This window comes from Triturus cristatus, chromosome 4_1, assembly GCF_964204655.1.
Source record: "Triturus cristatus chromosome 4_1, aTriCri1.1, whole genome shotgun sequence".
Lineage (NCBI taxonomy): Eukaryota > Metazoa > Chordata > Amphibia > Caudata > Salamandridae > Triturus > Triturus cristatus.
The window spans coordinates 346,850,555-346,876,253 of NC_140585.1; the positions used below are offsets into that span (position 1 = coordinate 346,850,555).

The following is a 25,699-nucleotide window of genomic DNA, read 5'->3' on the forward strand; positions in this document are numbered from 1 at the left end:
TCGGCAAACTAATGGTGAGAATCCTGTGTTTCTCCACAGGAGTGGTATGCGGAAAAACCGCCTCCAGTTGGTCAAATTTCTCAGCAAGCCAATAAGGAAAATCATCCTTACTTTGGGGCCGCTTGCCCATTACAGAATTAACCATAACAGGACTAATAACCACCGCGTGGTGGTCCGTTGGTTGTCCCGCGACAGCAGGTGCCCCCACCTGCACGTTGCGTGACACGTACTGCACTAAAGCCCTATGAACTGTAATCAGGGCTGTGTGTAGTACCCGCAACTCAGCCACCGCCACCGTGAGATAGCGGGGATGAGGCGTAAAGCCGGCCAGCACCGGCCATGTGGCCCCTGCAATAGACAACGGGCCCATTCTAGCCGGTGCAACCGCATGGGGAAGAGCGCCATTAAACCAAATGGTATGCTGCCAGGCAGAGATAGGAATTTCTTGTGACCTATATGGGGTATAGACCGCAGGTAGCTGCGTGGGAGTAAAGGAATGAAACGTATCATCGTCATCCACCGCCGGAAAAGTCACCCAAGAGTAAAACAACTCATATGGGTAAGACGCATCAGCGCTCACCACAAAAATAACAGCCATCCCATCATCAGGCATCCCATACGTCGTCAAATGACGGCGCAGAGGTGTACGACTATGTGCGGCAATATCAACCGCCATAGGGACACACTAAAGAGTAACAACGATATCAACAGTAGCACTGGGGTTCAGTAAAAAATAACCTTTGTAATGATCAAGCTTAAAAGAACCTATTAGTCGAAACACAGGTAGGTTAAACCGTCACCCCCGTTAACCGGAAACTAGAGTGAGGGTGTTGTGGACTAATATAAGCACTACTAAGGCGTTTCAAATCAATAGACCAAACGTTAGGTGCGCCATGTTGCAGGGATTCTGCTTATGCACAGAACTATGCACAGGAAACCAGGAGCTCAGTGAATTGTGGTGTACCAAAAACTCACCTCAGATCCCAGAACCCCGTATCCGACCAGCATCAGTGTCCCATTCGTTATCCGAATTTTATCTCGGCGGTCCCAATGTATAGACAACCCAGAACAAGTGACTTAGGGTATTCTCAGGAATGGTGGGAATCAGAAATGCCTGTTCGTAATTATTCTCATATCAGTCCACAACAGAATAAACAGAGACACGGTAAAGTTTAAAGAGTTTATTTTATAAACCTCGTGTCCTTAGATGCAGTACTTTGGCTAACATAAGCAGACAAATGATTAAGATTAAAACCATCAGCATAGTTACAATATCATAGAAAATGAAAGGAGTAATCATACTAAAATGACAGTGGATATCAGCCACCTTCCTTTCGCTAGTAAACTAATATTATTATTATTAGACTAATAAAAGGTCTCTAGGCTTGAATGGGGAACCCTATACCGTAAGATCAGCTTAGTGGAATCACATCACAGGATCAGCTAGACTCTGCTCCTGGGAAGCTCTTCTTCCGAATGTGTCTAAAACATGTAGCCTGCAATATTAAAAGCACTCAACTTTCAGGTATTTTCAGCTGCGTGTGTGTTATGGCTAAATAGTGGGCCGATCAACCTAAACCCAACAACATGCACCGTCTAGCGACCCAGACTGTTTCTTTACACGATGTGCAGACCAAGGTCGCTGCTCACTGTTAGCGATGTGAACAACAGTCCGTTCTCATGTGAAGCAAAATCAAGCAAGCATTTCTCAATTAATAACATGTGACTACAGTGTCGTGTGCAAAAGCAGCAAAAGCGGCAAGATGGCTTTCTAACATCTAACGCCGTTGTGCTAACTTAGAATTGTACGTATATAGATAGTAATCTTCACTACACCTTGTGATAGAGTGGCAGACCTCCTCTCCCCCTAATATAACCTTTGATACACACATTCAAAAATAGAAACTAAAATTTTCAAAACAATGGACATACCAATACCAGTAATTCTAAGATCCACATACACCTCCACTCATTCACCAACAGTCCTATACAGTCACTCATACATGTACTCACTCATCATATGTACTCATACACCTATACATCCTGTTACATAACGCCACTCATCCATAGAGTTACAGACACACATAGTCACTCATGCTAATAAAGAATCAAACATCCATTTACTTGCATATACAGGTATACACACACCACCACACTTACTTCTACAGAAACTTACACATACTTAGTCTTTTAAACAATCACTTATAGAAACACATACTTATTCATACAGGAACTCTTCCAATCTCTCACTCTCACATATACTCACTTATATACACCAATAGTCACATATGCTAGTTTAAAACATATGTAGTTACTCATAAAGACACTATTGAGACAGTCATTCACTCACTAACACACCCATGCACACACTCATCCACCCATACAGTCCTGCAAACATGCTGTCTTCAACACATACAAACAGTGAGTCACTCATTCATGCACCTATGCACTACGTAATACCCCTCACCGAACCATACAGAGACTCAGACACTCATACTGATACTCAAAAAACCAACTAATAACCTATATAGACACTCATGTAGCTACTCACCAACCCATGCAGCCACTTATACACAAAGTGAGATACTGCTACAGATATTTACATATTTAAACATTACTCACTAAGCCATGTATTCACTTAATCAGTCAGTTATACAATCAATTTTTCAAAAACAAATCATCCATTTAGACACTTATATACACTTATATACCCATTTATTCTTCCATCGACCTTGAGATATACATATATAAAACATATGTAATTTTCAGAAAAACACACATCCACTGGATGATGTCATCAGTGATGTCATTTGAGATGTCATCAGTGATGTCATCAGTGATGTCACTGACCATGTCATGAGTGATGTAATATGTGATGTCATCAGCAGTGCATTGTGGGCGCGCGAGTTATAGTTAGCTGAACTAACTATAACGGGGGAATTTCAATGGATTTGTACGAGTGAAAAGTCCAGCTAACTATAACGCCTCTGAAACCTATGGTTTTTTCAGTGAAATTCTAAGGTTTTTTAAATGCTAATTCCTAACTATAACGTGCCTGAAACCTATGGTTTTTTCAGTGAATATATATATAGTAAAGCTGAAACGCGTTGCGTTTTTGCAGTCACTATATATCTACATAACTGCATTCTTCCAAGGTGTCCGTGCGTTACTTTTCAAATCGAAGAGTGTGGTGCGATATATTTGGGGTTACCTGTTATCCCTGCATGGACCGCCCTGCCAGATAGCCTTTATCTTTACCGGGACTGTGATTTATTTATATATATATATATATATATATATATATTCACTGAAAAAACCATAGGTTTCACACATGTTATAGTTAGCTGGACATTTTACTGATAAAAAACCAATGAAATTCCCCTGTTATAGTTACTGCAGGCAACTATAACTCACGCGACCGCAATCCTCTGCTGATGCTAATACTGTATTTAGACACTTATTTGCCCATGTCTTCTTCCATTAAATTTTAGCTTTACATATATTACAAATATTTTTTTTTTCATAAAGACACATATGTCATCAGCAGAAGATTGCGGTCGCGTGAGTTATAGTTGCCTGCAGTAACTATAACGGGGGAATTTCATTGGTTTTTTATCAGTAAAATGTCCAGCTAACTATAACGTGTGAAACCTATGGTTTTTTCAGTGAATTTGCAAGGTTTTTTAAATGCTAAGTTACTTTACGCCATTCGTGGCGTGCGCGCCCAGTTAACGCAGTTCGTTCCGTGCGCGCGCGGTGCGCTTTGCGCACCGCGCGCCCACTTTACGCAGTTAGTGCCGTACACGCACAGTGGTCACGCGGTGCGCTGCGCGCACCGCGTGCCCACGTTAAGCGGGATGGGCCATGTACGCACGAAGCGCTTCGCGCACCGTGCGCACATGGGGGACATATTTTGCGCATCTTTGTGAAATGTATTCTTCGGGCACCATTTGCACACGGGGTGGGGAGAATGTGGATAGTTTTTTTTTTTTATATAATTTTTTACCGTGCGCGTACGGTAAGCGTAATCGGCGATTTTCCGAAAAAAAATTTTTTTTTTTTTTTGGGCTTGGGGGTGGTTTGGGGACCCCTGTATCAATGCTGGGTGGTTAGGATCTCATGAAACTGCCTCTTTACATATATTTGGGGTACGTTGTTGCTGCCCAACTCAGGAAGCGAGAGAGAAAATGGCGGCCGCCGCTTCCTGGTTTCGACCGACTCGAATGTTTACTAAGATCTAACTGCCAATCAGAATCGCGCTCGCGCACGCCACCGTACGCGTACGGTAAGCTTACGGTAAGCGCACGGTAAGCGCACCGTAAGCTGCCACAGATATATATATTGATTTAAAGGCTATTTTCTCAGAATCTACTGAACAGATTTACACCAAACCTACAAAAGGCACTTCCTTGACCTGGGGACTACCTCTCTGCCAAATTTCATTAAATTCTGTTCAGCCGTTCGGGCTGTAGCCCTGTCTAAAGGTCCTATGGAAAAATGCATGGGAAAAACGCGTTTTGGGACCCCCCTTTTATCTCAGCCCCCGCTTGACGAATCCCCCCGAGACTTTCAGGGTAGGAGCGGAGCGTAGCGCCCCACCTATTTTGAAAAATTCGTGAGGATTCGTCTACCGGCGCCAAAGTTATTCAAAATAGAATGTTGCGGATTTCCTATGGAAACGTGGTCCTAACTATAACTACCTACTGGCGACCGCCAGTAGGTAATATATATATATATATTCACTGAAAAAACCATAGGTTTCACACATGTTATAGTTAGCTGGACATTTTACTGATAAAAACCATTGAAATTCCCCCGTTATAGTTAGTGCAGGCAACTATAACTCACGCAACCGCAATCCTCTGCTGATGCTAATACTGTATTTAGACACTTATTTGCCCATGTCTTCTTCCATTAAATTTTAGCTATACATATATTACAAATATTTTTTTTTCATAAAGACACATATGTCATCAGCAGAGGATTGCGGTCGCGTGAGTTATAGTTGCCTGCACTAACTATAACGGGGGAATTTCAATGGTTTTTTATCAGTAAAATGTCCAGCTAACTATAACATGTGTGAAACCTATGGTTTTTTCAGTGAATTTGCAAGGTTTTTTAAATGCTAATTCCTAACTATAACGTGTGTGAAACCTATGGTTTTTTCAGTGAATTTGTACGGTTTTTTAAATGCTAAGTTACTTTACGCCATACGTGGCGTGCGCGCCCACTTAACGCAGTTCGTTCCGTGCGCACGCGGTGCGCTTCGCCCACTTTACGCAGTTAGTGCCGTGCACGCACGGTGGGCACGCGGTGCGCTACGCGCACCGCGTGCCCACGTTACGCTAGATGGGCCATGTACGCACGATGCGCTTCACGCACCGTGCGCACATGGAGGACATATTATGCGCTTCGTTGTGAAAGGTAATCTTTTAATTTTTCTTTGTGATTAATATGCCATGCACTAATGGTGCCCTTCGGGCACTATTTGCACACGGGGTGTGGAGAGTATGGATAATTATTTTTTTTTTTTTTAATTTTTACAGTACGAGTACGGTAAGCGTAATCGGCAAATTTTTCAAAAAAAATTAAATTGACTTATTGGCGTTGGTGGGTCTTTGGGGACACCTTCATCAAGGCTAGGTGGTTAGGAGCTGTCTAAACAGCCCCTTTACATGTTTTTTGCCTTTCTTTTCCCACCCCCCCCTGTGCGAGAGAGAAAATGGCGGCCGCCGCTTCCTGGTTTCGACCGATTCGAATGTTTACTAAGATCTAACAGCCAATCAGAATCGCGCTCGCGCATGGCACCGTACGCGTACGGTAAGCTTACCGTAAGCGCACGGTAAGCGCACCGTAAGCTGCCACAGATATATATATTGATTTAAATGCTATTTTCTCAGGAACTACTGAACAGATTTACACCAGACCTACAAAAGGCACTTCCTTGACCTGAGGACTACCTCTCTGCCAAATTTCAAGTAACTCTGTTCAGCCGTTCGGGCTGTAGCTGTGTCTAAAGGTCCTATGGAAAAATGCATGGGAAAAACGCGTTTTGGGACCCCCCTTTTTTCTCAGCCCCCGCTTGACGAATCCCCCCGAGACTTTTAGGGTAGGAGCGGAGCGGAGCGCCCCACCTATTTTGAAAATTTTGCGAGGATTCGTCGACCGGCGCCAAAGTTATTCCAAATAGAATGTTGCGGTTTTCCTATGGAAACAGGGTCCTAACTATAACTACCTACTGGCGACCGCCAGTAGGTAATATATATATATATATATATATATATATAATATTGGGCATTATAGATGTAGATTATATATATAGTTCTAATGTTCCATGCAAACCTCACCATGAATGGGAGCTCTGAGCCAATGGGACACGTAGGCCATCATTCTTGCAGAAGACCAAAAGGAGTAAAAATAAAATAAACACAAGAATGCAACAGTGAAAGCAAAAAACGTTTGATCACGCTCATGTCTTGCTTAGAAGATCAACAAGCTTTATTCATTCACTGATTCCCTTCTGTTTACATATGACATAACACTTCTGTTCTCTTGATATGTGGAATTATCATTCCAATATTATTATTATTTGCTTTAGTTTGTTAATGGCATGTTGTCTTAGTATCACACTAAACCCTTTCTGTTTGCTATATCGTTACATATCCCTATTGATTTGTTAAGATGTATCTGAATGCCACCAATCCCTTCTCATATAGGTATAGCATTGCTGAACCTTAGGCCCAATCCTTTGCTTCTACAGAGATACAAACATGACCAGACACTGATAGTGATGGGCGGCTAAGCCAGACTTCATAAGTTGAAAAGGTGGTCTAACAGTGATGTCTTTTAATGATGAAAAGATATGGTCAAGAATGTGACCCACAGAATATGTAGGGGGGGTCGTATATAATACAATAGACCAAGGGCGTCACAAGTCCTAAGCAGAATACTGCCCTCAGGACTAGAAGGGGGGTCAATACAAAAATTGAGAGCATTAATTAGAAGAAAGCTTGGGCATTTGGATAGAAATTTGCTTCAAACTTCAGCAAGATACAGTTGGAATGTTTTGTCCAGACTAGGAGGCAATATATAACATGGCCATGGAGAATAAGTAGGGAATCATAATGAGGTACAACAGAAGCATGTCTGAAGATAGACTGGTAAGGCAAGAGAGCAAATAGTAAAATAATCTTTCAAATAATAGTAGCGCTATCACCTGGGTAGTTGAGGTGATCAGTTTCGCCACTTGGAATTTTCAATAAAACTCCACATCAATGAGTTTCTATCACTGTCAATTCCTATAATCCAAAAAGATTGAAAGCATTAATTGCATAGGTTATAACATTGGTACCTCTGAAACCCACAATATTTACATCAAACTCTAGTAAAACAAGCATATCCAAGCCTCAGAAGAGGATTATCTTTGAGCACCACTTCTCCTCTCTCTCACCTCCTTGTCACCCGCTCTTAATGTTATTCTACCTCCTACCCCCACAGAACACCACCAAACTCTCTCCCCACCCCGTAGAACATGCCTCTTCTCTATCCTCACACACAAACACCGCCTATACCCCTCATACATCCTGCCCATTCCTTAACCTCAATGAAGCTATGGCCTTGCCACAAGTATTATCTCCCCCTCCAACAAGTCTCACTTCCCCTGCACAATCAGACCAAACAAACACACCTGATTCCTCACAGTTCCCCATCCATCTCAAGCCAGATCCAACTTTAATTCCTACTATAGCCTACGATTACCACCAGTCTACCCTTCTCTCTGCCTTAGAGCCATGTATCTCAACTAATACCCATAATCACCCATCTGGAACTTAAAATAAACACCATACTGGAAGAACTCACCGCACTACGAAAGGACATCAAGATCTGCCCCAACTTGCCTCATACTCACACAACAAAGGCAAACACCGATCCTGCCGCAATCATTTACTCTGACTCGTCTCGTCTTACCGTCCCCTATACTCAGTACCACCTTAATCTTAGATGCACCACAACTGAAATGTCACAGTTTGAGGTGGAAATGTTGAGCTACACTTACGTCAATGCTCCTAGCAACCCTGCTACCCAAATTTTCTGGTTATCCTCTGCACTAATACGATCCCTTGCCCTAACTGCGCGCCCAGGCCACCAACCCAACTAACTGCCATCCTGCCTACTTAACCTGAACCAAAAACATCATACAAACTAAATTGTAAGTTATTAAATTGTAGGTCAGCAGTTAACCATTTTACTTTTTAAAATTGTCTGATGTTTTCTGACTAAAACCTGGCTAAACGACCACTTATCCCCCATTATCAATCTCCTCACCCTACCGGGCTTCTCTATCATTCACCGTGACCATAAAGATCGTATCGCTGGTGGACTAGCTATCATACACAATAATATGTGCCTAAATCCCTTTCACACAACTGAATTCCCCACCCTCATATAGCTAGGAGTCGATCTCTCCTCCAAAGGCTCCAACCCATCAAATTCTATGCCATCTATCACCCACCAGGTGAGAAACTGCAATTCTTCGAGGATTTAACAGATCTAATACCACTAAACTTGATGAAGGAATCCACTGACATTATTCTACTTGCACTTGCACTTGAATGATACTGACGATACAACAATACAAGCCTTATCCACCCTTCTTGAATTGAAAGGTCTCACTCAACACTACAAAAAGCAAACCCTTAAGAAAGGCTCTACCCTTGGCGCTATCATTGCCAACCACAATACCATTTCCATCCATTCCGTTCTTCCCACCGACTTGACTGACCACCATTTAATTGTATTCAAACTCAATGCCAACCAACCTAAGATCCCTACCCAATCTCATCGCCCTAAGCACTGGACAAGGAGCATACACCAAATCCCTTAATCAGATTTAAAATCCCTAATCAGTTCTCAAATTCTCCCTCCAAACAACCTTGCTACCACCGACAACCTCACCTCACATGATAATTCTAAAATTACAGAACTCCTCAACACTGTCACCCCCCTACAACTCAGGAATTCAAGAAGTATCCCTTCCAGATCCTGGTTCAATAAAGACCTTAATAAGGAAAGGCAACAACTGAGGATGGCTGATCGAACCTGGAGAAAACTTACCCTTGTTGATCCATCTCTCCCTCCTCTGCGCTGAACCCCTAAAATATAAAAAACATGTCTACAGAGAAAAATATTCCTTCTTCTGAGCCCAACTTGACCACTCCAAAAACAGACCTAAAGACCTTTTCAACATCATCAAACACCAAACCTCCCCTATTCCACAAAATCCTACTGTTGTCTCTACCAAGTACTGTGAAAAATTCGCAAATATTTTTCAGACAAAATAACTAACATCAAACTCTCTCTAGCCTCTACCACCCCCTCTCCAGCTACCAAACTTGCCCCTTCTAACAAAGATGGCACTCCCTTCTCTACCTCCTCAGCCTGAAAATTTCAACCTACATAACACATTCCAATCCGGGTTCAGGAAAGTCTGCAGTACGAAGACTGTAATCCTAAACATCACTAATAATTTACACAGACCTCTTGATGACAGTGAGGCCTGCCTCTTAATCTTCTTGGACCTCTCTTTGATATTGTAACCACAACAATCTCCCAAACTCCCTCTCACAGTGTGCTGTCATCAATGGAACAGTCCTGCAGAGGTTCGCCTCATACCTGAACCAAAGACCCGCCTAATCCAACTAAATAATTCTACCTCCCCAGCAGTGTTAGTCTGACAAGGAGTTCGCCAAGGATCAATCCTGTCCCCTGCCTAGTTCAACCTCTATATGGAAGCTCTTGCAGTAATCCTAAAGCAGGCCAGAATTGCATACCATCTCTATGCGGATGAAACCCAACACTATATCAAAATCTTGTCCTCTAAATACATCCAACATCTACGCAACCCTCTTTCCATGGTACTAACCTGGCTGGCCAACAGCCATCAAAAAGCTTAACCCCAACAAATCCGAACTCCTCTTTAACCAGCCTAAATGAAAGTAACATCCTATCCATAACTGGCTTTACAACCTAAACACACTAAACTATCTATCTCTGACTCTGTAAAGTCATTAGGAATTACTCTTGCCAGTAACTTGAACGTGTAAGAACATATTAATACTTCGGCAAAAAGCACTTTCTACCCATTGAAACACCAAAAGAAAGTCAAACACTTCATCTCCCTTGAAGATCTAAAAACTGTGGTGCAATCCCTAGTCCTCACCAATCCAGACTATGGCAACGCAACAATCACACGTAGTGTCCAGACTGATCTCCTAGGAGAAGGGACATGAAAACATCATTCCCACACTTAAGAAACTCAACTGGCTACCAGTCAAAGCGAGAAGCATTTTCAAAACTGCTTGCCTAACCCGCAAAGCCTCCTACAGTGAAAATCCTACTTACCTCACTAACAAACTTTCATAAGCTTGGTAAAAGAGACCTCTGCGAAGCTCAAACACTCTGTTCTCGATTCTGCCGAAATTCAAGACAAAAAAAACACTCACCCGTTCCTCCTCTTAGAACGTGCCCAGAATTTGAAAGGCTCTGCCTCAAGAACTTTGTGACAATCAATCATACCTACACTTCAGGAGGAACCTTAAACTGCTTGTCAACAAATACCTGAACCCACCCTCCTAATATAATCGACTTGCTTAGATACACCTCCCCACCCTCCTTCGAAGAGCCCATACACCTCTATCTGTGAAACAACTGCTCATTCATCCTGCTAAGCCCTACTACATGTTATCATCAGTTATCCCGAACTATATCAACCACTATTCTACCCCCTTGATTATTATTTTCCTTTATATATGTTGCTGTATGTAGACATACTTTTGTTGTTGTATTTTTCCTGTGTACTCCTTGTAAATGCTGTCTATACAAAGTCTGCAAAGCGCTCTGATGGCCTCAGGCAAGTTTGTGCTACATAAAACTTGAAAATAAACAAATGCAGCCTTGAAGGTATTAGCCAACTACATAAACATCTCAAGCTTCCTGTGTCTGAGATCATCTTTGAAAGGGAAGTAACTAGAAAAATCCAGGATCATGTTGTATGTTACAATCTCTGACACAACCAGCAATCAGGCTTCCGACCAATGCGAGGAACAAAAACTACCTTGACTGACTGCTATCTATAGTAGATGAAGATAACACAACCTACCAGCAGCTTATGACACAATGAAAAACCAAAACACTAATGGAATAAAGGGGATGCTGGGAAGAGCCCTCGAGGGGATCCATCATTTCTCTAGGCCAGAAGTCAATAAATCCAAATTGGATTGGTAGGGATTCCTCATGCAAGGTGGCTTGCAACATTCCACTGAGTCCATTGCTGTTCCCAACATTATTTAAGGCATACATCTGCCCGCATGGTACAGGTAATTTAGTTGTACATTATATAATTCAATTGGTTCTTAGCATTGTACCCGATTCAAGATGCAGGATAGGCAATCATTAATTTGGACAATGTCTACAACACAGATCTTTTCTTCAAATCACAAATTAATCAGCTATGCCAAAATTCCAATTTCTATTACTGAAGAAAGTTCTACCTCACCTGCCAACCATGCAAAATACAGAATTAGATATATATTTTATGAATCGACCAGAATATTGATAGCTTGATTAAACTATAGAAACACAATATCAATGACCTTCCAATTATCTCCTAAATACACTTCAATGGGTTCAAAATAAATATGCCGTACTGAACCTAAACCTCAGAGGACTGCATCATGCCAAGCCAGCCATAAAAGCTTGCTAGACACCTGTGCTCAGCCGTACACCTAATCGCACACTCACCCTGCATACTCGGAACCAGATCAGGTAGTCGTGCCTTCTCTTACCTCGATCCAAAGCAGTAACAATTTGCCCCTGCAAATTAGAGTTGCCTCCTTAGTTCTTGATTTGTGCAAGAAACTGAAGAACTGGCTGTTCACCTGGACCCAACCCTGTCTTGGCCCATACAGCTTTTACACCAGGATACCCTACTGGGTGAGTTGCATGCTATACAAATAAACATAACATAGTATACCATGGTAAATACAAACCAGAGCTTACAGATCAACAGACTCCCACAAAATTATATCAAATAAAAATTTCAATTATTGAAGCACAGAGGCAAAATCTTAAGACCCCAAGGACCAGAACTTAGCGTTACCCTCAACGCTGCACTCACATTAGAACCAAATCTCCTCATGTGTAGGAAACGGCGGAAAACATAACTATTTGTCGAGGCCCTCAATTAATCTGGAATCAACCAAAGTACCCCATATTTGAGTTAGTTGTGTCCCGAACACAACAAATGGTGCTTGCAGAGAATAAACTACCCATCACAAATATCTGCTAAACAGCTACCCAAACAGATGAAAAACCCCAGGAGACAATACCTCACAACACCAATGGTCAATTATTCTGGAAGTATGTCAATGTAGGTCCTGTCAGTGTGCATCACAAGCCTTTTCTAGGGCACATTCAAAGCGGTGAAACTCCATCCCTGAAGACCTTTGGTGTCTGGCTGATATCCTTCATGAGGAAAAAAGTGACAACTCTTTTGTTCAGTCACTTTTTATGTAATCATGGCTACCACTCCCCCACCTGTCGTGTTTCCTTGAAATTCATGCCTTGCTGTCATGTACCTGAGACCACTACAAACAAATTATTTCTAAATCTCTTCTTTATATTCTGTCACTTAAATGTCTTCACTTCTTGTCTTTGGGTATCCGTGATTTCAATCTTAGGGCCTGATTTATATTTGGTAGTAAGCATACTCCACCGCAAGCGTGCTGGAGTATCCTTATTGGCAATGTAATGGTCCGCCCACTGGGTGCCCATGCAGATGATCCATAGTTTGGCCATGGCCGAGACTACTCCATCTCTGCCGTGGCCAAACATCTCTGATGGCCGGATGGAGTAGGCACCATCAGAAAAACTGCTATATGTCCACATGCCCAATTTAGACGGGCAGACATATAGCCGTTTTTTACTGAGCGTTGCCGCCAGGAAAACCCTGGTGATAAGGGGCAGTGAAAAACTAAAAATGCCCCCTCTTGCCATGGGAGACGACTCCCATAGTGAGGGAGGCATTGTTTTTTTTTATTTTCACAAACGAAAACCTACTTTTCGGTTTTGTTTTGGAACTAAATAAAGTTCTTAAACTTTACAGTACGGGTCCGCCTTGTTTGACCGAGCCGTATGGCAAAGTTCCAATACGTTGGTAGGAATCGCCATGATGGCACTTCCAGTCAATGGGTAAAATGGCAGTCGGATTGATGGACATTTCAAAATTTGGCAAGCGGGTGCTCCATCGGGCCCCCAAGTCTAGTTTCAGAACTTGTGTGACTAGAAATAGCAAAGTTGTAAAGAACAAAAACACCTATCATGAGTGGAGAAGCACTATAAAAGAACGTCATTTAAAAAAATAGTTTGTAGGTTGTGCAAAGGCTTAAGGATGTGAAAGAGTCAAGTGTTCCAAGGCATCTGGAGTGGCGTGGCAGATGTGGCTAGGTTTGTGCTAGGGAAAGCGATGTAAAAGTAGTGTAATCTGCATTACACATTATTACTAATAAGAACATCAGTATGTATAGATAGGCAGCAGGCTGTGAGTCTTTGACATTGGGACGGCCATCTGTAGGATAAGCTGTCACTTATGCCTCACATGTAGGCTTCAACCAGTGTCGGCACTGTACCACAAGCTTCAGTGCGCTGAGGATAAACCAGAGAAACAAAGCAGTTCTTGTACATTATGCACAATGTGAAGTTCACTGTTTTCATTTTTAGTTGCTGAGTGTACATTTTGATGCTCTTAGACTTGCTTGTATCGTACACTGATCCCTCTATGTCAAATCTAAGCGCCAGCTCTGTCAGCGTTCCCCATACCCTGCCCCAGTCGCATAGTGCCAATATCAGCCACACTCACCAGCCCTCCCGCAGCAACATACAGGTAGCCTAAATAAGCAGACAAGACAACTTTTTGATGGAGAAAATTGCTGCAGGTTTATTAGCATACCAAATATGCCAACATGGTGGGTTATCTTACAGGCAATCCAAAGGGAAGCCGCCCCTCGCGGCCTACCACCTGATGGGCCAACTTGCATCGTGGTCTTAGCCAATCGGTGCTTAGCGGTTGTGGTGAGGGGATAGCCCCTCCCACTGCCAGTGAACCATTGGTCCACCATATAACTCTCGCTCCCCCTCCCCCACGAGGGGCAGAGCGTTCAAGCGACCCCCGGTTGTACAGGTTTCCAACCGCCGGACGGACAGATGGGGCGCCGTCGCACCCCAGGGTCCACCGCACAGACTTCCTGGTGATTTTCGGCCTCAGCACCCTTTGTGCTCCTGAAGAGGGTATCCCTGAGTACCTTTCCGCCTCTGGATCGCCATGTAACTCCGCCTGCAACACAAATAAAAAGATTAGAACATCCTTACCCCCCCACCCTGATTACGCCGGGTAAGCGGTAGGGAGGGAATCGGCATCCGGGCGAGGGGACAAAGAGGCCACCAGGTGGGCGGGGGAGGAATTTATACCTCTATACCTCTCCCCAACCCCACCCCGGCCGGAAGTGACGAGCGGGACCCCAAAGGGGTCTCTGGACGCTAGGCTGCCCAGTGTGCCATCTTGTGGCACTAAAGGGGCCGCCCTCTTATGAGGGTACCCTGCGGAGACTTTGTCGGTCAGCCCACAGAGTCTCTGCTAAAAGAAAAGTGAGCCCCACCACCTTTTCGCAAAACCTGCCCTCAGTGCCTGCACATTTATATTTTCGGCCCCTAGAGAGCAGCCACTGAAAGCCCCCATTTACCCCTTTGTGTCTGCCACCCGGGACAGAGGAAAGGCGAGGCTGTTCTCCCACTGCTTTGATTGGAAATGATGGTGTAGATTGCATTTCAAGATGGTCGCCACACTCACAGCAGTTACAGCCAGTCGATCCGGAAGACCTTCCTAGGTTTCCTGGCAGACTCAGTTCCGTTCTGTCAAAAGCCTGTTACCTGCAGCCTTGTAGGTGTCCGGCAAGAAGAGCACACCCACCACACGAGCCCCAGCCATGCACAGTGAGGCAGATCTAGCTCCGTCAAGGCCCTTCCCCTTGACTGAAGAGAGGCTGGTGATGTCAGAGGCAGGCTGAGCTGTGCAGGAACAGCTCCCGCTATCGGAGCTCTTTAGTCCCCCTTGTTGTAAAGCTGTTGTAATGTTCCTATGCTGTTACAACTCGGCCGCTTCCCTGATGTTCTTATTTAGTTTGTTTTCATTTTCCTTTCTGCCCCGCTTTGCAAAGTCTAATAAGTGCAGCAATTAACACGAACAGAAATATGCTGTTACATTGGACAAAAGCACAGTAACATGGACTGGTCTGCACTTTGATTTCAATCTTTAACAGGACCTTGTCAAATCAGCAATCGCGGAGGAGCAGAAAAGGACCGCGACGGCCGTCCAAGAAGCTGTCCGACAAACCAGAGAAGAACTGATGGACTACGCCAGGGAGCAGAGGAGGGTGAGTGCTCCTACGGGGCTGTAGCCAGTTAAGGGTTCCCCTTGTGAAAAAATAATTTGTGCTCGCTAATGGTTGTTCGTGTGCTGATGATGTGCTTCTCACTTACAGTTTTACTTTTAATGAGATTTTAAAGTGCTGTTCCAATCAAGACTGGATAGAGGCAATACATTTGCAACGGAGCTCAGATCCAGGCACCTTATACTCATATACTGATGCTAATAATCCTAGGGCTCCAACAGCATTTGGTTTAGAGGCTAATATGATTTATTTCTGCCACCCTGGAGCGCTTTCAGGGGAAGAGCAGTGCATAATGTATACCCAAGTCAACTTGTAAGCCTTAAAGTGATGGAGATGTCTCTCAGTCAGAGCAGGAAGATACATTGTATACTCTCCTTTGAAATGAGGGTATCATTGAGAACCCTTAAATTCATGAATATCAGAGCCCATGATGAAGTCATTTGGCAATTAGTAAGCAGGTAGAAAGAGCCAGCCCTAAGTGGCCTATGAGGCCGACTTTCAGCATTTCACATGTTCTGTGGACAAGTTTACTATGTGATGATTTCTTAAAACAATATTAAACCCATGATTTAGGAGACTTGGTCACCGTAAAAAAGATGTTCATGATATCACTTTTCATAGGTTTTTCCAAACTTGATATCTTTCAAACCTATGTACGATGTATAATCATTTTGCAATATTTATCCTCCAAGGCGAATTGTAGTGTTGATTGCTTTCCTCAATATTAGTCAACTAATTTCCTTTCTATGTGTTTATGAAACGGAATACTCTTTAAAGGTGGTGAATTTAAACTGTGAATAATTTTTTTTTGTTTAGTAACAATTCTGGATCCTTAGGCCTATTTTAAATATTCAAAAAGAGACTCCAAATATCTTTTTTGAAATAAGCACAAATTGAGCTACGATATCATCATAACATCAGGTAACATTTTAGGATGATATAGCCTTGGAACCGACCAGACATTGACAATCTCAAAACACAGACATGCAACGTCAGTGGGTTATTACTGTACACACCTGAGCATGGGAGTTCAAGTGTTTAACAATGTAGGATCTGAGATGCAAAGAACTTCTTAGTGATGTAGGTTTCTGATTGATACGTCAACTCATTTTTCATTATCCTCTGAGGACCAATTTGGATCGGGGAACATTTTCACCCCTGTAATAGCTCTTGGTGCTGGCTTTTTCTATTCTAATTTCCACTCCATCCACCCTGGATATGACAATATCTGGCTATGTATGATGCTGTCTGGCACACTGGCGTCAGTTCCTGTTTTTCAGCACTTTTGGCTTTGTGGTTCCAGAGCTCATTGTTTTAGATTGTGAGGTCTAGGATCTGACAACTACCCCCAACCTGCAGCTGTTGATCTCCATTGATCCCAAAGACCATCAGGGAGCGGAAAGTCAATCTGTTTTTGACAAGAGAAAACATGTTTTGGATGAATGGTTTCTCCATAGTGGAAGAGAGGGGGGGGGGGGTTCAGGGCCACAAAGAATCCTCTTGCAACAAGCTCGAGGAAGCTACAGGAAGGTGAAGTTCTCCTTTTTCCTCAAGAAGACAGCCCCTCTCTTGGAACAATTAAGAATCTAAGTGGCACTGATCTTTGATGCTTTTCTCATTGTCACTGCAGGTGATTCCAGTTCAGAAGAAGAGGAAGCAAGAGTTTCCATCTCTGTTTGTCGAGCTTTCCCAAGTTGAAACCTTTCGACAAGACATATTGGATATTTTCAAGACAGCCCAGCTGCCCTCAACCATCTCTCAAAAGATTGAGCTCATCCTGTCGGTTTGGTAACTCCGGGGACTCAAACCCTGAAGCCACCTGTTTACGTAAATCAACAAAGGAGAAGGGGGGCCAAACGGGCTTTTGGAGAGGTCCAGCTAAGTACCTTCACAGACACTAGTCTTGGTGTCACTTTTGATAAAGATTGGGCCTACTAAGGCGATGGAACTTGTCTTTGTCACTGCCTTTGACGTCATCACTGGTATTGCCCATAGAGCTGATTTTGGCTTGGTTTCCACCTTCAATGTTGGTACAATTATCTGCCTAAACAAAAATAAAGGGTTGTACCTGCTTGGATGACATACCTCGGTAACAGCACCTACCTAGGGCCCAGACAATCTCCAGGAATAAGGAACTCTTTGGATAAGATTCAGTTGACCTGGCTACGCACAGTGGGAATTATGGACTCACAGAGGAATATGTTTTGCAGGCTCACAACCTCCTCGCCCCTTATGACACAGATATTACACATTTCACTGGAGAGTGTGGCGGTGCACACTTCATCTGCAAAATAAATCAAAATGCTTCCCCCTATGCCCTTTCAAATCATGAGCCTAGGAGGCTTGCCTACATGGGGAGAAAAGTATTTGTATCAGACAGCTTAGCCAGAGCACTGCATACACCACAATGATTCTTGTGGAAATTGACTAAGCTGTATCTAATCAGTCTCCCTGGCCACACGAAGAAGTCCTTAAATGACCTGGTGAGTGATGGTTTATACATCTTTAATAGAAGTGTGGCCTGGATTCAACTAACACGATTGCTTAATGCAGGCAATTATTTTATGGATACATTCCACAGGATTATGGCAGATTTTTAAGTGGCATTAATGGAAATGCACTTTGACAGTGAGTTCCATCTTATTCCTACTCAGAGGCGTTATATGTGCGGTGTTGAACACGATCTGTATGAAGGCTTTTCCTCCTATTCAGAGGACTGTAAATATTTGAGATCTAATGTTTCTTCGTGATAAGACTCTGATGTGTATACCTACTGGACCTTATGACCTTGTATATTCTGTTGATGTCACATGCCAGATGAAGTCCATAGGCCATTCAGTGGTGCCTGAGGTGCCATTGGCTCCAGCATCAGTGCAGCCTCTCATCTTAAGTGAAGAGTTTGGTAGATAAGCTTGCTCCTACCTCAGGTTATGTTGACCATTCAGTCCTCCGGAGTCACTGGCCACCAACGTTATTGATGCATCCTCATTGGTCTGAAGTACTCATATAGATGAGATGATGGTGTGAGGAATTTGGTTTGCATTAGAACAACCGCTCCCCATAAGTGTGCTGTCTGCCTTGCTTTAGCATGCACCAGTCCATCACTCTAAGCCCTTTGTTTTTTTCTTACCCCACCAAAGAAAACAAGCTACTAAACTGACTGCACACTAGGTGTGCGGTATGTTACTATATCAACATTTTAAGATAAGTTAGAGTGAATGATCAGCTGTTTGTGGGCTTTGCTGGAGCCAAGAGACACAAGCCAAAACCAAACGTACAACAATTCCACGTTGCATAACCTTGTTTATAACGCTTTATTATTCATTGGGCAAAAAGATCCTCCAGCTGGCACTCCATTAGGGCTGTGGCAACTTCTACTGCTCTCACCAGGGACATCCGGTGGCTGATATTTGCTTGGTTGCCACTTAGGCTTCATTGTACACCCTTGTGGAACATCTCGTGTCTCATTGCTCAGGAAAAACGGGGAAAGAGGGTCCAAGGGAAATATTTATAGACCTGCGAGTAGAGAATACCCTAATACAATACAATTATACCACAAAACCTCCTCGGGTCTACACTAGCGTGCAATCTTGTATACCAGAAATGAAGGATTAGAGTCTCACAAAAATCCCCGAACAGGGGAAGATCCCTTTCAGGACGAATACCCTCACTCACCATAGGTGGCATGCTTCATCATATGGGTTTCTCCTCCCAGTGGGAAACTTAGTCCCACTGAGGGCTACAACTCCCTCACTGTGAGGTAGGAGCTCTGGGATGTTTTTTGAGTAGTAGAAACTCATTCGGGATGCTGAAATCCCATATGTGAATCTCAGGTGTGGTGAAAGCGCAGCGCAACAGAAGTAAGTACGTGAATGTGCAGTGGTGAGATTAAAACTACCTAGTGAGGGCAAAAAACTCTTTATTCGCTTGCTTCCACTGGTAGGATTAAAAAGCAGCGCAATTAGCAGTATTGATTTAAAACTGCTGTGTATCAAAACCGGTCGACATGTTTCAGCCTGGATGATCTTAACTAAGTATATAGGCTTTCTTCAGGACCCCACTGTAGGAAGGTGGATATCTGACTATGGTTACCCCCAACTTTTTGCCTAGTGTCTAGCTGGTTTTTCGACTTAGTTGGCCTGAGATCCTGCCATTCAGGGTCTCAGGCTGTCTGCTCTCTCTGTAAAATGGACTCCATGTACCCTAGGTACATACCCAATTGGTAAGGATCACCTTATTGGACCCTGTATAGTGTACCCTAGGTACCCAGGGCATAGGTGTACCCTAGGCCTCCCAGGGGCTGCAGCATGTATTATGCCACCCCTGGTCTGGCCTTCCAATCAGACACAACTGGCTGATCACTCAGCTGGGGCAAGGTCGTGTAATCACCCCTTGCTTAGATATAGTATGCCTATATCTGCCCTTATATATAGACACATGTGTACCTATCAGTCACTCCTATGGCAGGCCTTAACAATCCTGGAGGCAGAGTGCTTGGTAACATGTGAGATGGTGCTCTAGCATGAGCTGAGCCTGTCTGCAGCTTTCGGAACCATGTCCTTATAGCTGTTCTATGATATAGCCTACCATATACTCTTAAAGTGCCTTATAATCTTAAACGGTTATGGTAACTATGGTTTGGCTTTATCAAAACATGTCGTGTAAGGTGTCTAACACTTTGGAATAATACCCCCATACCATTTCTGGTGATGAGGATATTATTCCTCCCTTCTAGAGGGAGAGACATGTTAAAATCCTACTTTGCTGTTTATCTCTAACCAAAGCCTCAGCATCACAAAATGGATGCTGCTGCCACAGACACAAGTCTGACCTCCTGCTGCTGGGAGTGATCCCAGCCAGGGAGGCCTGGACAATAGGTTTCCTGCTTGGGGAGGTGCTAGCACCTCCCCAGACAGCCTTTAGTGTATTGGGGCAGGGTGGGCTGAAAGGAATGAGACATGCCTGGGGCACACAAGGTGTTCCTTGCATAGTCCAGTTCAAACCGGCGCTGGGGCACTCCAGCCCCAGCTCTGGCGCGAAACTGGACAAAGGGAAGTGGGTGTAACCACCCCCTCCCAGGTCCCACCCATAAGGCGTGACCTAGCAGGTATCCCAGCCCCCCAGATTAGTATAAGAGTGGGAGTTGGGCCTCAAGACTTTAGATTATCCTGAACCTGCAAAACTGAACAGAAACTCTGGACCTTCGACATTCGACGAAAGAAGAAGACTGAAGAATCTCCCTTGTAGCCAAGGAGTGGCTACCCTGTGCAAACAGGCACCATCAAGTGACTACCCCTTGCTTTGTGAAACGTTCGACGAGGAACCGATTGCAGAGCCTGACCAGAGCCTTGATTTCCAGACTTCTCCGACCCTCATCCACATCTGCAGCAGAGCTGAGATCCGTGGAGGCGACGAGCGACGTGGGACCGGCTACCTGGGAAAAGTGGCTAGTAACTTACAGCGCAGCTTCTGAGGTACCCTCGAAGTTGTGCACCGGGGATTGAGAAGCCCCAACCCCAAGCACCATCTGCACCGAAGACCAGCCCCCCACACTCCACGAGTCCTGCGTGGGGCCCTTCAGCATTTTCCTGCTTGCCGCGTCTGTCCGGTTGCTTGCCCGCTGGCTAGTGGCCTTTGTGACGACGCTCCCTGAAATCTTCTGCGCTGGTTTGGCTCCTCCAGACTGGCTCCCGCTTCTCTGCAAAGAAGAAGCACCCCAGACCTTCCTGGTCTGCACCAGAAGCAAGTCCCTTGTTCTTCGTGGGTTCCGCTTGCCAAGGCTTGGTGAGTCCTAGTCCAACTTCGACGCCGCCGACAGCAAGAGCCTTCGTGGGACAGCTCGCCTCCTGGTCCTGGTCGTCCTCGACGCTTCCTGGTCCTCCTGGCTGCAGCGACAAGCTTCACCTTCACCTGCAACTCTTCACGACATCGCCTGGTTCCTTCCTGGTCCCACATGGTCACTGGCTAGTGACCTTGACTCTGTCCCCTCTGCTTGCAGGTTTCTTCTCTTCTTGATCCCAGGCTTGGGATCCACCGGACACTCTCTCCTGACTGCCTGTCAGCATCTTTCTTCAGGCATCCATAGGAGTCGACGACGAAAACGACGCATCTTCACCCCTATGCACCCGCAGCCTGTGGGCTAGGTAACTTGGGTACTCCGGTGCTCATCAGGATAGTGACTATCCTAGTGTCTAGTTTTCAAGTCTCAACTTCCTAGCTACTCCGGAAGTGTCCTAAATCTATCTATTTCTAAACTGTAACATTGCTATTGACTTTTACGCATTACGCGTGAGTGTTTCCACTCTGCACACGAATCCCGTGGGCCTCCCACCTCCTAACTAACGCTAGTGTAGTGTAGCCCCAGCGATTCCCTAGGCCTAGGCCTATTCTATTTCCGTGACAGTGGTTCTTATACCACTTATTTAGTATATGGTTTGCGTGGCCCCTAGGGCCTAACTGTATTACTTACCTGTGTGACTTACTGTATGCATTAATAAGACTGTGTTGTACTTACCTCTAATCTCATAAAGAGTGCTGAGGGTTTGACTAGAATAAATACACTTTATTTTATATATATCTGTTGTGGTGTCCTTTCATTTGGTATTCAAGGGATTATATATGGTATCACAGCTGGCTTCACATGCCATTCAGAGTTTAGCCTAAGACTGCTCTTGTCCATGCTACCACTAGGATAGCTGGTCTATAAGGTTGACTTTACAACCAATCACCATAAGGGTATTTGGACTGATATAAGGTGTACACTATAACTAGTGACATCATACATCAGGCCAACTTCTCACATTGGTGAGCAGCGGTTGGGATCTGAGCTTGCTGTTGTAATACCATTGTAATCTTGAGATACTAAATTGAAAGATCACACAGATATTGTCTAGGTACATATAACATAGTTTATAATACTTAAGTCCTACTGGACTTAGTGGTTGTAGGTTGAAGGGAGTAACACACCCTGACTACAACTACTAGAGAGGTTTAGTAGAAACAACTAGTGTAGGTAGGTGCACACACCACACCCTCACTAGATCATGCCTCTGGGAGGAGATCAAGTAGATGCTCTCTCAGGAGGGGCAGGTCTGCAGAAGACCCCCTCTAGGTATGATACCTTAACATTCCAGGAGATGAGACAATTGTGTACCTCCAGAGGAATAAAACAGGGTGCAAACCCTACCCTCCTTCAGTTAAGACAACTCCTAGAGGAGTATGATGCTCAGAGGGCATCTCAGGAAGGTGCCCTAGGCGCAGAGGAGGGTCTACCCACCACAGAGGAGTCAGATGGGGCTTCAGATGGGGAGGTAGACAGCCAGAGCCAAGTAAGGAGACTTAACCAGGCTAACTTAAGTTTACATGGGAGTTTGCATGGGGTTCCCCCATACAGACCCACAAGTAGACACTCACAGAGAAGCAGGAGGGACAGATCCCCTTCAAGGGAATCCATCCACTCCCATGTCTCTAGCATCTCTAATGCTTCCTCTCACAGGGGAATGACTTCACCTGAGAGAAAGGAGCATAAAGCCAGAATGAGGGAAGCTAATCTGAGGATTCAGAGGGAAGAAATTGCCCTTGCCAAAGAGAAGCTTGCTCTGGCTAGAGAGCAAAAATTGTGTGGGTCAGAACCCACTGGTGGCAGCAACATTCCTAGAGATAGGGATAGGTCTTATGACCATAGAAACCTAAGCAAGATAGTCCCCCCATATCAGAATGGGGATGACATCCACAAATGGATGACTGCTTTGGAGAGGGCCTGCAAAGTACAGCAGGTACCCCAAAGTCAGTGGGCAGCTATCTTGTGGCTCTCCTTTTCTGACAAAGGTCGAGACAAGCTCCTCACAGTCAGTGATGAGGATGCAAACAATTACAAAGTCCTGAAGAGTGCTCTGATAGATGGGTTTGGCTTAACCACTGAGCAATATAGGTTGTTGTTCAGAGACACCCAGAAGACACAGACACAGGACTGGTCTGATTTTGTGGATTGTGCCACTAAGGCTTTGGAAGGTTGGTTAAATGGCAGCAAGGTGCAGGACTATACAGGATTGTACAACTTGATTATGAGGGAGCAGATCCTTAATAATTGTCAGAACCAGCTTCTCCATCAACACCTGGTAGACTCAGATTTGACCTCTCCCCAAGAATTGGGAAAGAGGGCAGATAAATGGGTCAGGACCAGGATTAGGCCTAAAAATCAGGGTGGTGACCAAAAGAAAGATACCACCAAGCCTCAAGAGAAGGGTGGGGATAAAGCAAAAGAGAAATCTTCCTCAGGGCCCCAAAACTCCACACAGGGTGGTGGGTCCCAAGCTCCCTCCTCTACCACAGTTAAAAAGCCTTACTGCCATGTGTGTAAAACACCTGGGCATTGGAAAACTGACAGCAGTTGCCCACAGGCTAAAAACAAAACTGTTCCTCCAACTACTCCTGTCACACCACCTATTACTGTCAGCAGTAATCCCCCAGGTGGTGGGAGTGCCCCCAAAAATTTGGTTGGGTTTTCTTGGGGAACACAGGGGGATCCTGGCTTAGCCAATTCCCCTACAGCAGCTACTCTTGTCTGTGATGGTGGCATGGGGTTTGCCAACTTCACTGCCTGTCCCAACACTTTGGGTAGGTACAGACAGGAACCCTACATCAATGGTAGAAAAGCTGAGGCCTACAGAGACACTGGAGCTAGCATCACTATGGTGGCCCATAGGCTAGTTCCCTCTGAGCAGCTTTTGCCTGGTTTCTCATACCAGGTAACTAACATTGATGGCAACCAGAACAGTCATCCCATGGCAGAGGTATATCTCAGCTGGGGAGGTGTCACTGGCCCTAAAAGGGTGGCAGTGTCTCCAACCTTGCCTGTGGACTGCTTGCTGGGGAATGACTTAGAACTCTCAGCTTGGGCTGGAGTTGAACAAGACACCCATTCTAAAATGGTAGGCCTTTCCAAAAAGGGTAGTGGGGTTGTGCCAGTCACAACCCCTGTCCAAGTAGCTTTCCTCCCTGAAAAGGTTGGAAGGGCAGTGGTAGCCACAGCCCAGGCACAGACAGACTTCCCTGTAGAAATTGGCAGAGCTGTGACAGTCACAGCTCAAACAAAAACTGAGTGCCTTCCTGAAAAGGTTGGCAAGGCTGTAATGGTCTCAGCCCACACTCAGACTGATATAGGTGTAGTGAAGCCTGAAACTATGGATCACTCCACACAAACAGAGAGTAGTGGGGAGGAAGAAAAGTCTCCCTCTCCCCAGACATTAGGAAAAGGTCAGCCTCCTCAGGGATCTGACCTCACCCCTTGTGAAGGAACTGCCCCAGAGGTAGCCAGACCTGGCCTGGCAGAGCCTCTGATGTCAGTGGCCCCTTCCAAGGTGGGACCCAGTCTGGTGCAGGTAGCCTGCCTCTCTCTACCCTGCCTCAGTCAGCCCAGGGCTGCAGAGGTCAGGGAGGCCAGTGGACCCCAAGAGGGCCCCTGTCCACAAGAACCCCCCCTTCAAAAGAATGAGGATTGCCTGGGTAGTTGCCCTAGCCAGGTGATGGGTAAAAACATTCCTGAGGGATCCCCTTCACAGGTAGTTAGGGACCTCCCCCAGAGGGATTCTGTTGGGCACAGGCAAACATGGGACCTTAGGGCCCCAAACCTGACCTGTCCCTCCAGTAAGCCCACAAAAGGGACCCAGCCTCCAGCTTTAGGTAGCCAGAGGCTGACCCTGAGAGCACAGTGCAACTCAGTTAGAGAAAGAAAGGCATCCATGGTGGAGGATGATTGGAGGAAGCTGAGGCCTCACTTAGGGGACACTCACTTCAGTACTCCATCTCAACACCAGCCTTTTACTTTGCAAAGACACACCAAAGGTAGAGATTCCCTATGGTGGAGACCCTATGATATCTTTAGGATGAGGGATTGCTTAGTGGACCATGAGACAGGGGGTAACCATGCCAGTGCTGGTTCTTCCTTATATGGCCACTCAGGCAATAGAGGCTTACCTTGTCAAGGCCAGCCTTATCTCCTTTCGTTTGGGGGGGGGTTGTGTAGGAAGGTGGATATCTGACTATGGTTACCCCCAACTTTTTGCCTAGTGTCTAGCTGGTTTTTCGACTTAGTTGGCCTGAGATCCTGCCATTCAGGGTCTCAGGCTGTCTGCTCTCTCTGTAAAATGGACTCCATGTACCCTAGGTACATACCCAATTGGTAAGGATCACCTTAT

At 44.9% G+C, this 25,699-nt stretch overlaps 1 protein-coding gene across 1 annotated transcript in view; it reads left to right on the forward strand.

Annotated features, from left to right (window-relative positions):
- Positions 1–25,699, forward strand: part of CCDC91 (coiled-coil domain containing 91) — a 1,604,885-nt gene that overhangs the window by 1,316,015 nt on the left and 263,171 nt on the right. Inside the window, exon 12 of the mRNA XM_085652331.1 lies at positions 15,372–15,485. Within this exon, the coding sequence (XP_085508457.1) occupies positions 15,372–15,485 (114 nt within the window). The remainder of the gene's footprint in view (positions 1–15,371; positions 15,486–25,699) is intronic.